The 15,853-nt window shown below is 40.3% G+C and overlaps 1 protein-coding gene across 4 annotated transcripts in view; it reads right to left on the reverse strand.

Annotated features, from left to right (window-relative positions):
• Positions 1–9,084, reverse strand: part of NTNG1 (netrin G1) — a 377,262-nt gene extending 368,178 nt beyond the window's left edge. For 3 of the 4 annotated variants that reach the window (XM_077120075.1, XM_077120073.1, XM_077120077.1), the window contains exons 1-2: positions 8,118–9,084; positions 29–788 (exon numbers count right to left, since the gene is read on the reverse strand). In XM_077120075.1, the coding sequence (XP_076976190.1) occupies positions 29–274 (246 nt within the window). In that variant the 5' untranslated portion in view covers positions 275–788; positions 8,118–9,084. Of the gene's footprint in view, positions 1–28; positions 789–7,812; positions 7,851–8,117 lie in introns of those variants that run through there. The other variant, XM_077120074.1, reaches the window with a different exon arrangement.
• Between the last annotated feature and the right edge of the window lie 6,769 nt (positions 9,085–15,853).

The raw sequence follows: 15,853 nt of genomic DNA on the forward strand, positions 1-15,853 counted from the left end.
AATAATCTATTCGAAAGGGTTGCCTCACCATTGCACAGAATGTCTCCGGAGGGTCTCCACAGGTTATATCCGGAGGATCCAGTTTCACTTTCAGATATTTTGTCATGTCCATGGATTCTGGCTGACAGGCCATGTAATCCCAAACTTTTCCTTCTTCTGTGTAAATCTGAGTCTTACACACATCATAATGTCCCCACACCAAAGGGTAAGGCTGCATCACGGAGGACACTGTAACCCAAAGGGCATGAATTGACAAGAATCTTGACAAATACATCGCTGAATTCTTTGCAGTCTTCGTGGTAACTAAAGCAGAGTTCGCTTATCTGTGATCTATGTCTATTTTATATATGCATACGCATTTATGCCTATATGTAGGTAGATCTGTATTTTAAAAAAAGAAAAGGGGACAAGATCTCAAAGCAGATTCCAACACCAAATGTGAAGTGTTAAGATACTGGGCGTGTTCGGGTATATTGAGACCTTTGCTCGAAGCCTAACATACTTGTGTGACAGGTGTTAATGACAACTTGCAGCTTTCTCTTTGTCCTAGCACATAACTATTAGACTCAGGTCTAGATTGCTGTTTGTAAAAGATGTTGCAGATAATAATTCAGCTAAGTGATGGGTCTTTCGCTGTACATCCAATAACCCTGAGTGATCCTCGATGGTCACAGCTTACAAGGGATGCTCAGATGCGCTGAGATATCAGTATCTGAACCAAAAGGAAGGGTGACTATGGTTCGGCGTCTGTTTCCCATCAATCATTCTTTTCTTCTGGCACCAACACCCTTTCAGAAAAAAACAAGAGTAAGAGTTATTGTCCCAGAATCAATGCATTATGAAATGTATGACATGTTGACATTTTGGAGATTTAATGCAATATAAAGCAAATTGATGTAATATGGATAATCTTTACTCAGCTGCTTTGCTAGAACGAGCAAACCACAGAACACATCCATATTGGGGAGAATTTTATATGAAGGGCTTAACTCTTCCACAACGACGGACAGGTGTGTGTGTGTGTGTGTGTGTGTGTGTGTGTGTGTGCGCGCGCGCGCACGCACGTGTTCCAAGTAAGTCACATGTTTTCACTTCAAAAATTTTATTTCCATTTGACAAAACTGATAGCAAGTGACTAGATTTAAACATTTTTTCACATATTGCAATGCTTGAAAATCTTCTGGGAGAACAATGAGGGAATGAGAGCTTTTATTACAAAGACAAAGAAATGACAACTACTTGTATGCCTTTTGTCTCTTGGCAAAGAGACCCTAAAATTTCCAAATTTCTTGTAAAATGTCTTAGCTTTTGTTAGCTAGAATGAAAACTAGCACCATTGCCATGAGCCTGCCCCTTTGGATTTGCTCATTATACTGGAAGAATTTAGCATCTTTTGTTTAGTTGTATTTGGTGGTAAAGATAACTTGGCTCTCTGAAAAAAATATTCAAAAATAAAATGAAAAGAACAAATTTTCCTTTTATAAGAATTTGCTATCTCCTTACATCTTTTTATAGCCATTACATCTGCATTTGCAGTTACTTTCTGTACAGAAGAGAATTTGTCCCAAAGGTGAATATTATACGCTGCTTTAAAACTAAAAGCTCTGTAGTAAAATGCACAATTTAAAATGCACATACAAAAATATCTTAGGGTGAGTTAAAAGGCCATGAAGCAGAATAATATGGCATTAATTCTAGGAGAAAATAAAAATTACTATTGAAAGGCACTTTTGGTTAACTGATAATGCAGCCTACCTAATTACGAATAAAAGTCACTGGTGAGTTTAACTGGCAAATTCTCTCTTCTGAGATCACTAGTCAAAGCTAAACAAACACAAATATTTTGACCTCAGTTATAAAAAAGTATATTTGCTTAATTAGTTGGTTCTTATTCAGGGTCCCAACAATTAACTCTTTTTAAAAACAGTTTAAAAGGAAATAAAGCCTATGATTTTGGAGAATTCCATTATAGGCTCTTCAATTCACATTAGAGAGTTTAAATATGGAAGTTCACTATCTTCAAACAATCTTATAATAGGAATTCACTACATTTAAATAATGCACCATCTTAAAATGAACTAAGCCACAGAGACTATGAAATGTCAACAGATGGTTGGATTGTGTTTCCATAGCAAAGTAATTTATAATAATTGCTTTATGGATGCAAGTGCAATTTTCATTATATTCAATTCATAAAATGTTATCATACAGCTGCAATTTGTGATATTTTCTATTAGGAAGAATGTTGAGTATTTGAATTCCCATGAAGCAACAATTAGCAGTTTGTCTAAACATGTATAAACTACAGATCTGAATCTGCTTTTTCCTTGTAATGTAAAGACTATACTGTGTTGGGTACATTTTGAAATCTTAAACTATCAAAAAAAATCACAGAGAAACATGTTATGGCTATTACAGCCTTCTGTTTCTTTTTTTTCCCATTTCATTAGTAATTTTAAGTTGAAATTTTCAGAAACATCTAACAATTTGGCAATAATACGAAAAGGTGTTAATTCAAATTTACATTTTCTAGATGCATTTCTTCAAATATGCTTACTACTTGATTATAACAGGAAACAAACATCTTCAGCAATCGGGAGGTAGGCATTACAACTGAAGCAGTGTAAAAACCTACTAGACCAGAAAGAACTAACTTCAATTCTCACTTTCAAATATACAGCTCTTCTTTCCCAAGAACAATGCAATACTGGAGACCTGGAGTGGACTGCTATGAGTTTGAATTGAGTGAGCATCACGTGCCAAATTTCTGCATTATTTTTAAAGTATGGCTTTAAGTATACATTTGGATGCTCCCTGAGATTAGTCTCCCTATTTTTTAAACCAAAAAATTTTATCTCCCAATCCATTTATTCTTAGTTACTCTGCATTTTAACTTAATGGAATCACCAAAAAAAGAGTGACCATACACTTGTACCTGAAAAATTTGGACATTAAGTGTGAACCTGTTACTGTCTCCTCATACAACAGTCAGCCCAATGTAATGAATTCTAGTTAACATATACCAGAATTATAATGATGGTCATTACACAGAATTATGGACTACACCATTGATAGAATTTAGAGAACTGACAAGGAAGAATGCAGAGGAGCTCAAGATATTTGAATATTAGGCAGATGCAGGACTACGCGGCAGACATTTCTGACAAGAAGCAGCCAATTATAGCTTACATTTCTGGCATATAACCAGTTGTGATTAATAGTTTTCCATTACATTACAGACATATTATTAATGTATTAAAAATGTCAAGCTTTGGCAAGCACTAATATGGCAATAGCTCAGTTAGTCGGCAGAATTTACATTTAATGAGCTCCCATTGACACAGAAAAAGATATTGACCACAGCTATTACAGGTCATGAGCCGAGAGGTCACTAAGCTGTTCCTTAACATAATTATCAGATTTTTCATTTTAATTTTTAGGTTTGTAGTGTCACCTATCATGTGTTCTTTTGCTTTGGGGTCTCTCTACTTTTCAGTGCCACATATATTTAAAAAAAAATCCTCAAATTCCTTCAAATTATTAAGGGATTAAATCAAATATATGAACTTCCACAATGTACAAGAGAAAAGAAGCCTGGGTCAAAATCTGGAATTTGCTATTAAAGTATTATTATGAAGTTCTCAAATCAAATAAAATAACATAAAAATAGATTATTATTTATACCTTAACTTTTACTATCTAATATCACTGGTTCCTGGCTTTCAACCAGGTTAAAATGGCCAATAGTTTCTTAAAAGCTAGGTCATCGTAGCAAGTAGCTCAGCAAATTGATTATGAGAAGGACGGTCAATGACATATTTTGGGACTTCTTACACTAAGCCTTTCTTTCTCTAACCCATAACCGAACTAATTGTCAAGTAGTATGGGCTCTGAATTTGTCTCAGGGGTTCGTATTCTCTAAATGTAAGCAACTTCAGAAGAGTTCTGGGCAGCCTCTTTACTTTGCAAATCTTGGGGACTCACGGCAATCATATAATGCTATCATCTCTACCTGTAATCAAAAGTACTGAGAAGTCCTTTTTAATAATAATAATAATAAAACATTAATATGCCCTGAGCACTCCATAGATCTCTAATTGGTACACAGATGTGTGGAGCCAATGTAAAAATACAGAATTATGTCATGGCCCTCAGGTGTTAGATGCTACTGATCAGGAATAAAACAGGCAATAAAATGGGTTTGCATACATGGAACACATCTTTTTCCAGAATTCTGTAGCTAATACCCTTCCACCCTGGATTAACTTTGTACAAGGTATTTCAGAGGCCATGCTTTCATCAGAAAAGAAGCCTTTCAAAATACTATTTGGAAATAATCATGAATAAAAGTACAGACATTAGATTCCAAAAGTAATTGCCCATTTCATCAACTTCTGAGAGGAAAACATTGCCAGTAAATCTACTAAATCTAGTTGGCTTTAGGCATTCATTTTATTATATAATCTCCCTAGAAGGTGGGGGAGGCGGTAGTAGGTAATTTATTTCATAAATACTAAGTTTTTCAGGGGCACCTGAAATAGACAATTATTGATTCATTCCTCATATACATTAAGAATTTTATAAATATGCATTACTCTGAATGGGAAGGAATAAAAAAATTGACTAAAATCATATTTCATTGAGTGAAAAATCTAAAAAGGTAAAGATATATACAAAATCTATAACCTATCTAAATTTGCAGCTTCTAACACATAAATATATTTACCATATTAGATATTTTATCATACCCTGAATGTCCTTTGCATTTTTTGTTGTGAAGAAAGCATCTGTTAGTCATCTTTATGGGAAAGATGGCTATCCTTTTGTTAACTGTCTCTCAGAATATAAGGAATTTAACATGTACTGTAACATCAGCGGCATATTTTACTCATACCTGTACCTGATTGGAGATTATTAGCAACTGCCTATCATGAATTCTTACTAAAACCAAATAGCACATCTTAGTATTTGAAAGATCTCTGTTTTCACCAAGACAAGACAAGAGAAGCTAGATAACACATTTTGTAGGATGTTTGGGACAAGATAACACAAAATTATTTCAGCATCACTTAAGCCTAGAAGAAATCTGTGTTTTACTTCCATATGAACAAGAAATTTTTAATCCTCCTTTAAGGAAGTTCAGAGATCTAAGAGTCCAAATACACATTTGAGAAAAATCTACACACATCTGAAGTTCTGAAACAGAATTGTGCATTTTGAAAATGAATTTTTTAAAAGTACGCTAAATCTCTTACTGAGCTATAAGGCAATATAATTCACACACATATTTTTCCATTTTGACATGTAACTGACTTTCTGAAATATATGAAATTTATTTCTTCCAAGCAACTTGATGCTTTTATCACTGTAAAAGTCCCTCTCCGATTCTACACAATTGCAAAACCTATCAACTAAATGTGTAATCCCTTCATATTTTTAACATATTAACTTAAGTTTTTTAGAATAATAATGGAAGCAAAAAACCCATATTTGCACCATTAAAAATATACATTAGGAAACAGCAACATACATTAGTTCTTCCTAAAAAAAACTAATCTGAATCACTTCAACACACATCCCAATGAAAGCTGACAAAACAAAAATCTTAAAAGAAAAAATAGCCCTTTTTCCAAATAAAAGAAACTGTTTTCTTACAATTTTTTAAGACACTCCTTCCTAAATTGTGCAATAGGAAGTATTACCAAATTAATAGGCAATATATGGAATCCTGAGTCTCTCATGTGCATGTTAAGCAGTGAAATATCTCATTTCATGGCATCCAGAAAAGAAAAGACAATATACCCCTAATAATAAGCTGGACAACATCATGTGTACAGTACTTGATGCATCTTTTCTTTGCATGCTAATCCACCTCCAAAAATCCAAAATTAACTCAATGAAAGTCTGAAAGTTTATAATCTTCAAAAAGAATCCTGAAAACTTATTTGAACTCCTTTTCTTTTTAAAGGATGGAGGGTAAAGCATTCAAAGGGACAACGTTCAAAATTCTTAATGAAACATGTGGTTGCTAATTCCCCACGGGTAAGAAATTTTCCTCAGGGGTCAGCCAAATCATACACATCTGGTTTCTTCCATGAAAAGAGAATTTCTGGAACTTTTTCTAACAAGTTAAACCAGTAAGCATATCTGAAACACTGATTTTGTTGGAAGATCTTTCTGGCTAACATTTTTCATTTCTGTAAAATAAGAAAACTTTTATTATTCCCAATCATAAAATAGGGCCTCATTTCTACAGCAAGTCTACTGCCAGATTCACCATATGTTTAGTGGAATTCTGAATCTTACTCAGATTTTTCCATTCCAAAGACTGACAAACTGTTATGATAACGAGTGGCTCCATTATTGGAAGAGGAAGCTGTTCTGAGCTTTCCTGCAGATATTTCAGTATTCTTGTTACCCCATTGGTTGAATCACTCCTGTCTTCCTATACACAAACATTTAAAGGCACACTCAACTATTCCTTCAGTTTTATAAAATTTAGTCCCGCATCACTCACTAATCCTGGTGGATTTGATGCCCTTGGCCTAAAAAGCAAAAAGAAAAAAGGATAAGGAAAAGAAGCCAGGTTGCTAATGTTCATGCCAGGACGTTGATAGCTTGCAATTTTATTTATGAGCCTTAATTCAATTAGAGCGGGGTGAAGGGGTGGGGAGGAGATTACATAGGTGAACAATTCTGTGAAGTGTTTCAATGTTGTGCTGGATTCTTCATACCCTGAGTAAAAAGAAGATCGGGAGAGGAAGTGTGGAACAAAATCTTCTATATTCTGGTAATCCATACATGATGCAATGATGAGAATGCACCCTAGGAATTTTCCAAATAAAGTTGCTTTAAAATCCCCGCTAGGAATTTTCTTCCGTTGTCCTATAAAATGACAACCTAGTCTTAAGTGGTTTTCAGGAGGGGGAGAAAAAAAAAGGTCCCCAGATGAGGTTATTAAAATAAACAGCAGAGGGCGCAGTTTCTTTTTTTATCTAAGTTTTCCCTTGTATGAATCACTTAATTGGTTATTTTGGGCCCAATAATATTCAGTATTATTTTGTATTATATATAGATATCCACAGATCCATACAGGAGAGCAATTCGATGTTCCCAGACGAATCCATCAACAGATTAATAACGGTAGCAGAGAATCTGAGAAAAAAATCCAAATAGCATTCCTACACCAAGTGTTTCCTCTTTCAATTTACCTTTCTCTCCAGCTGCAGAGCGTGATAGAGTCATGTTTTAACCTCACACCAATAGCGGAGATTAAAAGAACGGGACTTCAAAAGCTCTCAGTATGGCCACCAGCTCCACGGGGCCAGCGACAGGGCAAGTTTGTGTGTGCCTGTGTGTGTGTGTGTGTGTGTTGGGGGCTTTGTTTGTTCTTTTTTTCCCAAAGCAAAGAAAATTAGGGAAAGGGCAAGGGGGAAACCCTCCCGCGCGTCGTGTGTGGTCAGATGTCCATGTGAGCGGGAGAGCGTGCTCTGTGCATGTCAGCCCGTCGATGGAGGCACAAACCCAGCGCCCAGACTCTGGATGCAACACACAGCCACGTAATCTGCTCGGGGCGCACACCCAGGAGGACATGTGTGTGGGTGTGCGAGTGTGCGGCTTGTGTGTGCGCGCCGCGGCTCCGCGCGCTGCCTCCTCCAGGCGCTCTGACAAAGTTGCTCGCCCACCCGGAGCCTTCCCTCCCGCCTGTGGCTCGCACCGGGGGCTGGAGGGAGGGAGGGAGCGAGGGAGCCCGAGGGGAGCGGGGTAAAGACGCGCAGGTCGTTGAAGGAGGGCGCAGCGGGCTGCACTTACCGTGTGGCCCATCTGCCCTGATGCCGCCGGGCGGGAGCCGAGCCGACGGCGCGGGGCGGCGGCCGTGCCCAGCCTCGTCTGCCTCGGGCGGCGGCCGCAGCGGCGGAGTCCGCGGGCGGCGCCCGGGCAGGTGGCGACGGCTCCCGCGTAGCCTCCTCGGGGGCGCGGGCGGGGCGGAGACGTGGGGGAGCGGAGCGGACCCGCCGCCTCAGCCCGGGGTCCCGACGGCGCCCGGCGGGCCGTGGCGGAGCACCCGGCCGACCCAGAACCCCGCGCCGGCGCGCCACTCCCCGCCGCTTAATTACCTTCGCCTCCGGCCCGCGGCGGGGAGCCTCTGCGCGTCGCCCCCTCTCGGAGCCCGCACCGAGAGGGGGGAATTCCTTCCCGCGGACGTCCTCTTCCGAAATGCAAAAGATCAGTGACTTTGACAGGTAGACGAGGAGGAGGGAATAGGGGTGGGCGGAGAGGAAAAGAGGATGAGAAAGGTGCCTCTCCCTCCAAAAATATAGTGATATTAATAATAAAATCGCAGCCTTCGGGAGGTCTTGCCAGCCCAGTCCCCCGCTCGCCGGCTCTCCTCCGCACCTCCTCGCGCCGCTGCCTCTGCCACTTCTCGCCTTAAACTTTTACTGAGGGATTTTTTTTTTCTATTTCTATTCCTTTTTTTTTTTTTTTTTTTTTACGCCGCAGGATGATTTCCTGATTCCCGGGGATCAGAACCAGCGGCCAGGCGGTTCTACCCTGCTTGGCACCGCTTTCATTTTATTTCAGATGAAGACGCTGAGCTTAGTCAGAAGGGACATAAATCAGGACAATTAGCCTTGGCGCCAAGAAGATCCTCTAGTACCAATTTCGCCGGGGCTTCCTTCGCGCATTCCTCCACTCAAGTCAGAAATGTCACCGCACATAGCGTTGATGGCAGCGAGACGCGACGCACCCAGAGTCCATTTGATGAAATATACATGGCCCACGAAGCTTCTGGATTGCGGTGCCCGGGCTCCCCGCCCCCACCCGCGCCGCCCGGCTGGGACCCTGCTCCGCGCGGGCAGCGAGCACTCGGCAAACTTACGGGCGCGCACACATGCCAGAGTGAGCGCCGGGGCCCGAGGAGGGAGAAGGAAAGAAGCAAACCCGGGGAAGCCGCAGCCCTCGGAGGGGTGGCAAGTACGTTTCACTTAAAAGCAGATCTTCTTCTGCAACTGCCAGCAAGTGGAAGGATTGCAAACCTTCTACTACCTCGAGACCTTGGCGCTCCGAGCGGTCCTAACTCCGTCCGGCTCTCTCTGTTGCTGCGGCTGCTCCGGCCGCCGCTCCCACGGCTCCGCGACCTCGGAGTGCTGTAGCTACGAGACCACCCTCTACCTCTCACCCCGGCTCGCCCACACAGGCACGGTTTTTAAGAACTGCTCACGTACCTCCCACCTTGCCCCCGCCGCTCCCACCCCTCATTCCTCCTTCTCCTCCTAAACGGTTCCTAAACACACCCCTAACCCCCAGGGATTAGGGGATTACAATTGTGCTTTTCCTCTAACGATTTGCTAGTCTTGCCAGCGGCCCCTAGGGCGCAAGCCTCGAGCCTGCCTCTTCATTTAGAAATGCATTCCTCTTTAGAAAGTTGAAGTTCGGAAGAGGGCAGCGCCTTAGGCCTCCTTGCCTTTCCCAAGAGAAGTGTTAATGCCCCCCGCCCCTAGCCTGTATTTCCCACCAGTGGGGGCGCACGCTCACCTGGGATCACTCTTAGCTACACACTAACTACATGCCCCACGAGGAAAGCGCGGGGCTCAGGGCGAACCGATCCTTTCCGCTCCTTTTTTTTTTGGCCAAGACGCGCGGGGAGTGGGGGCCTGGGTGGGCGTTTTTGCCTGAACGGTGCTTGAAGGAAAGGCTGTTGAATTGATCCTGTAGTCAGGTCCTGAACAGCCAGTAAGGAGGCAGGGATTCCAAGCACCCAGGCCTCCTTCTAGCACCTGGGAGGTCACAGTGAGTCTTCCTTTCCTTCAGTCCCTCCCGTGCAGGAATCTGGGGGAGTTCTGTGGTTTCCTCCTGACACAGAAGGGAGTTCCTGCAGCGCTGAAACTCCTGGATGTGGTTCTTAAACAACTCACCTACTCTTGGGCAAATTCTTCCAGGACTGAACCATACTGGTTTCATGGAACTGCCTCCTACCTCCTAATGGTCCCTCACAGGCCAGCCCCTTTCTGTGGGAGTCTTTGGCATAGGACTTGAGAAATAACATCTACAGTGGCCTCCTGACTTCTCCTTGGCTTCCCTGCCTGGAAACTAAAATGCAGACAGATCTGTCTTTCCTCTCCCTTGTGCCCTTTTCTCTTTAGCTAAGAAAGTCCCTGTTTGAGCTCTCATTCTCAGCTCTCTGTGATCTTTTTTAGGTTCTTCTTCAGAAAAAAGTGAAGGAAAGCAATCTATGCAGAGATTAGAAAATCCCTTTCTGGAAATATACCAAAGTCTATCTGTGTTGGCTCCTAAATTGGTCAAAAGGTTCCTTTTTACACTCAAGATCTTGGAACCTTCCTGAACTCTACCTCACTCCTAGGGCTTGTTTGACTATGGGACAGATATCAGTCCCAAATAATTCTGAAATGGGAATGGGAACCCTCTTCAGTTACCAGGTGTTTCAATTTCCTAGGCTGCTCACGCAAATACTATAAAATGGGTTGGGTTAAACAATGGGAATTTATTTGCTCACAGTTTAAAGCTAAATGGAAGCCCAAATCAAGGCATCATCAAGGCTGGGTTCTTAGTTCTTAGCTTGGCACATGGCGATACACATGACAACCTCTCTGTTCCCTTCCAAATTTCTTGCCTTCCAGATTTCTTGATTTCAGCTAATTGCTTCCAGGGCTTTCTCTCTGTGTCTGAATTTCACTCAATTTATTAAAGACATCAGTAATAGGATTAAGACCCTGATTCAGAAGGGCTACACCTTTTTTTTTTTATTAAAATAGACATTTTTATTACGTATTTTTCAGACAAACAGAAAATAGAAAAAACAGTACAACGAACAGCCATGTGCATACCATTTGGATAATAATTAACATTTTGCCATATATATGCTTCACAGACATACACACACACGTCTACATTTTTAATATTCTTATTGAGAAATATCCACACACATACAGTCCAACCATATTATGCAATCAGTGGCTCACAATATCATCACATAGTTGTGTATTCTTCACCATGATCATTTTTAGAACATTGGCATCACTCCAGAAAAAGAAATAAAAATAATGCATACATCTCATACCTCTTGCCCTTCCCTCTCATTGACCCACAGTATTTCAATCTATCCAATTTTTACCTTTTATCCCCCCCTATTATTTATTTATTTATTACTCATCTGTCTACACCCTGGATAAGAGGAGCATCAGACACAAGGTTTTCACAATCACATGGTCACCTTATAAAATCTGTATAGTTATACAGTCATCCTCAGCAATCAAGGCTACTGGAACTCAGTTTATCAGTTGCAGGTACTTCCCTCTAGCCACTCCAATGCACCATAAACTAAAAATGGATATCTATATGATGCATAAGGATAACATCCAGGATAACCTCATGACTCTGAAATCTCTCAACCACTGAGACTTTATGTTGTCTCATTTCTCTCTTCTCCCTTTGGTCAAGAAGGTTTGCTCAATCCCATGATGCCATGTCTCAACTTACCCTGGGAATTAGGTCCCACATTGCTGGGAAGATTTACACCCCTGGGAGTCATGTCCCAAATAGTGGGGAGGCCAGTGAGTTCACCTGCCAAGCTGGCTTAGAGAGAGACGGCCACACCTTCTCCACCAAAGTAACTAGATCAGAAGTTTGTACTTCATTTAAGAAGTTCATTATCTGGGATGCATATAGCTTCAAACCACCATACCAGTTATGAAGCTTCTCCCTCTGCATGAGTCTGAATAGTCTTCTGGAGGTGAGTTTTTCTCTCAAACATCTGCTCTGAGCTTTCTACAGGCTTAGTAAATCATCAACAAAACATTAGGGAGGGTAGCAGGACAACCCAAGGAGATTTTGTTGAAGTTAAAACCCCTCCCCCTCTAGATTGTAACAGCTCCTCCAGAGGGGATGGCGTGAAAGGAGAATTTTTTTCTCCAAAAAAAAATCACTTTGGGTAAATCAGATTTATTCCAGCAAACTGAGAACCAGTGAACGAACACTGAGCTAACATTTGTACATTAAACCAGCTTTCCTGAATATATCTTTGCACATTTGTTATATAATACAAATCAACATACCAATCAGACATTTGATTTAGATATTTTCTTGGCACATGGAATCAGGGAAAGTAAATTAGGGCATACTTACTTTTCCTATCATCCATTGCCTTCTCTCTCTTTCTTGCTCTCTCTCTCTCTCTCTCTCTCTCTCTCTCTCTCTCTCTCTCTCTCTCTCTCACACACACACACACACACACACACACACACACACACACGCTTATACACATTAAAACAGAAATATATATAGATTTAGCTTTTTTGAGAAGGGATCACTGTTCTGTTTAACCCTTCAACTCTAGTTTTTTCTCTCTCTCCTTTTAAGAAAAAATTGTTTGAGCTTTCAGTTCTCTGACCTCAGGTCTCTAGCTGGTGTCCATTTATTCCTCATTCTTTAACTCACATATCTATCTATTTTTAATTATTTTAATCCTGTTAGGTCTCTAACTGTTGTTCATTTTTCTAGATTCTTAGCTGCTTAAAAACCTTATCTCTAGGGATTTTGGCAGGGTTGTTTAAGTACGTGTTACTTCAACAAGCCAAACTGATGGTGATGGCATAGTTGCAATATATCTGGTCCAAAAAATATGTATCCTCTTATAGATGCTGTAGAGTCTTTAGCATAAAGTAGGTATAGTCATCAAGGCAGGAATGAATAATTTTTGCCCATTCCCAGGATTCAGCTGTAGTCTTCTTGGTAACGGGAACTAACTCAGACAATATTAATTTAAGACATAGATGTCAGATGTATTCAAATCAGGGACAAATTCTATTTGATCAATTGCATACTATGTGAATGATGCTTTTTATAACTGTTCCTTATGTCCCAATAGAAACATCCTTTCTAGTAGTTGTAAAATCTTTACCTCTTTCATGACTCCGCTTTGTGCTCAGGGATATGTTTTATTTCAGAGCCATTAGCAGTGTAGTTTTGACACGTTTCAAAGTTCCTTACCTGACAAGGATTTTTTGATGTTTAAATATTTTGGCACTTAAACCTCTAGCAAGCCTTAAGCATTTGGTATGGACTCTACCTCTAGGCTATACTGGCATTTTGGGGCTGACGTACGTGTGCCAAGAACAATTGTCTTGAAACTTTAAATTTAAAATTTGAAACTATCCAAGTATCAGCCATACACAGCATAGATGTAACAATAGTCTCATTTCGTTCCTCTTCAGGTTGATGGAAGGCCAAAGGACACCTTGTTAAATATAAGGCAATACTCGTTTTACTGTATAATTGATTCTGGATCATGAAGATTAACAAATGGTCCAAACCATCGCTAGTTAATGACTGAGGCAAGGAACAAAACCTCTAGCACCCATGTGCTTTCTAATACATAGTACGGCATAAAATAGATTGGAAATAATAAAATTAGCTGCTTAGCTAAAGTAATGTGAGAAACATAACCCAAACAAATGTGTGTTTTAAAAATTTCTTTTGAAGAACACGTGCTACATTAAAACATGGCTAATTTTACTTAAATATTTCAAGTATCTTTTCTAACTTTAGAACTCTAGAATTCTAGCATTTAGGGGAAGTAAGCCTGTCGTGTTTTAGTTTATACTCTCTTCCCCCATAGGGAAGCAACAGAAATCACTTCTCAATTTCTATGTTCACCAGACATTTTTATCCAACCAGTGAACCTACAGAGATCATGGAAGCCTTGTGCTTCCATTACCCATTTCATTTTCTTTGAGATACAGAAAAACTAGTCAATATTTGTTTAACAGTTTATTTTCCTTCCCAGACTACAAAAGGAGGCCTTCCACCGGTAAATTTAGATAATGCTATGGTCTAAACACACTCAGTAAGTGTCTCTGTTCTTACCTTTTATTTTGCTTAGTTTAACTGCTTACGATCTTTAACTTATTTCTTGAAGAAGAGATCCCACAGTTAATCCACTGTGTTGCCTAAAAAACATTCCATCCCCCAAATCAACAGCTGTGTAGATTTCTCAAATATAGTATTCATATTTTCAATTACTCTAGACCAACAAAATCAGCAGGCTTTTCAAATTAAGTACAAAGATCTATGAAAGAAGATTGGGTAAGATACTTGTCTAATTTAGAAACCTTTCTGTCAGTTCCATCCCAATGATTGTTAATTTCATTCAATAAACTTCAGAATCACCCAGACTTCTGGGAACTGTCTTAGGTCTTGGAAGGAATGCAGAGGCCTAAAATCAGGTGTTCACAAACATGTTGGGAAGAGAGAGTTGGGCAACTAATTGTTACATGCATATTTACTGTTCAATTAGAGATAACTTCAAGGACCTGTAGTTGTCATAGTCAAGTCTGGAGACTCCTTCTATGGCCAAGGTGGGACTAAGATGCGCACAACTCAGATGGCTGCAAATGGCTTCAAAAATCTCTTTAAAACATTAACCCAAACAATAGAGTGCTGCTTCTCTGGTTCAGCCTAATCTGCAAGAGCGTCTTGTGCTACTGCACAAATGTGGGGCAGAACGCAATAAAGGCCCAGCTAAAATTCTGTGAATGACTGCAGTGAGAATTTCTGTGCCAAAAGATGTTATAATAGGAAAGCAGCAGACATAGAAGAAATCTAAGCTCATAGGGAGCCACTTGGTTTGGGGTGTCCTTTATCCATATGTCTTCCTGATTTTCTTGACTTCCTGCTTCTGCGTTTAGTGTGAGGTTTACTGCTCTGAATTTATACCTTGACTGTTGTTTTTAACTCTATGGCTCGCATCCTTTAGCTTCTATGCTGAATGGATGCTGCAGATGAAAGCTCGGTGTTGGCGTCTAGTGAATAAGATGGATTTGTGCCAAGTGGCCTTTGCTTTCCAGTGGGCTGCCATCTCCTCTGGCAAGAAGGCTCCCTCTCCTACAGAAAATGACTAATTCTCTCAAATTCTGCCTCAATTTGTAAGGAAGAGGAATAAAGTAATAGGCATTATGAATCCCCTTCTTACTTTAATAAACCAGGGAGAAACTCACTTGTCAATTTTCTAAACTTGGGAAATCCCAAGGAAAATAATGCTCTTTTGAATTCGTATTTTCTCATAGAAATTGTTTCTTGTTCCTCTTTCCCTTCCTCTTTTTTTTTTCCTTTTCCTCAGATCTGAATTTAACACCTCCTATGTGCTAGGAACTTCATTAGGATAACAATGTGACTAAGTCTCTCTGGTGGCTTCTTTTTCTTTTGAAGAAGGCAAACTTGTAAACAAATAATGTAATGTTGTAGTTGCTGAGATAGAAATCACAGGAATCAGGTGAGACCCAGAGGAAATAAAGGGCAATTCTCCTTGGGAAACCTAGGGAAAACTGGATACATGAAGTGGCGTGCGAACTACACCTTAAAAGATGGGTAGCTGTTTATCCGACAGACACAAGAGGAAAAGACATTCTGAGAAAGGAAGCAGGGGGAAAAGGTCAAGAGGTCTAACAGAACACGGCTTATTTTGGCACAGATTTACAGCACTGTAAAAGTGTCGTTTGTGATGAACACTTACAAGCATTTTGATGCTGAAAATCTGTAATAAGAATTGAGAGCCAATAAGACAAATGAACAAAGACGGAAGCATACTAATTTAATTAGACTGAGCCATGTGTACACGCCACTGTTTTACCATCACCTACAAAAATGGCAGCTTCACACAGATAAACCTAATATAGTCAAGTATTGCCCATTCAGCCCTTAGTAATCTGTATTAAGAGAAGAGAGTGATGTAAAACAGCAAGTAATCTTCAAAATTTCTCTATTTTCTTTCAGAATATATGATGTGCCTTCTTTTGGTAGGAGACGTGATTGGTATTGAAATGAGTTGGATCTCTAT

Source organism: Tamandua tetradactyla, chromosome 11 (assembly GCF_023851605.1).
Source record: "Tamandua tetradactyla isolate mTamTet1 chromosome 11, mTamTet1.pri, whole genome shotgun sequence".
NCBI classification, from domain to species: Eukaryota; Metazoa; Chordata; class Mammalia; order Pilosa; family Myrmecophagidae; genus Tamandua; species Tamandua tetradactyla.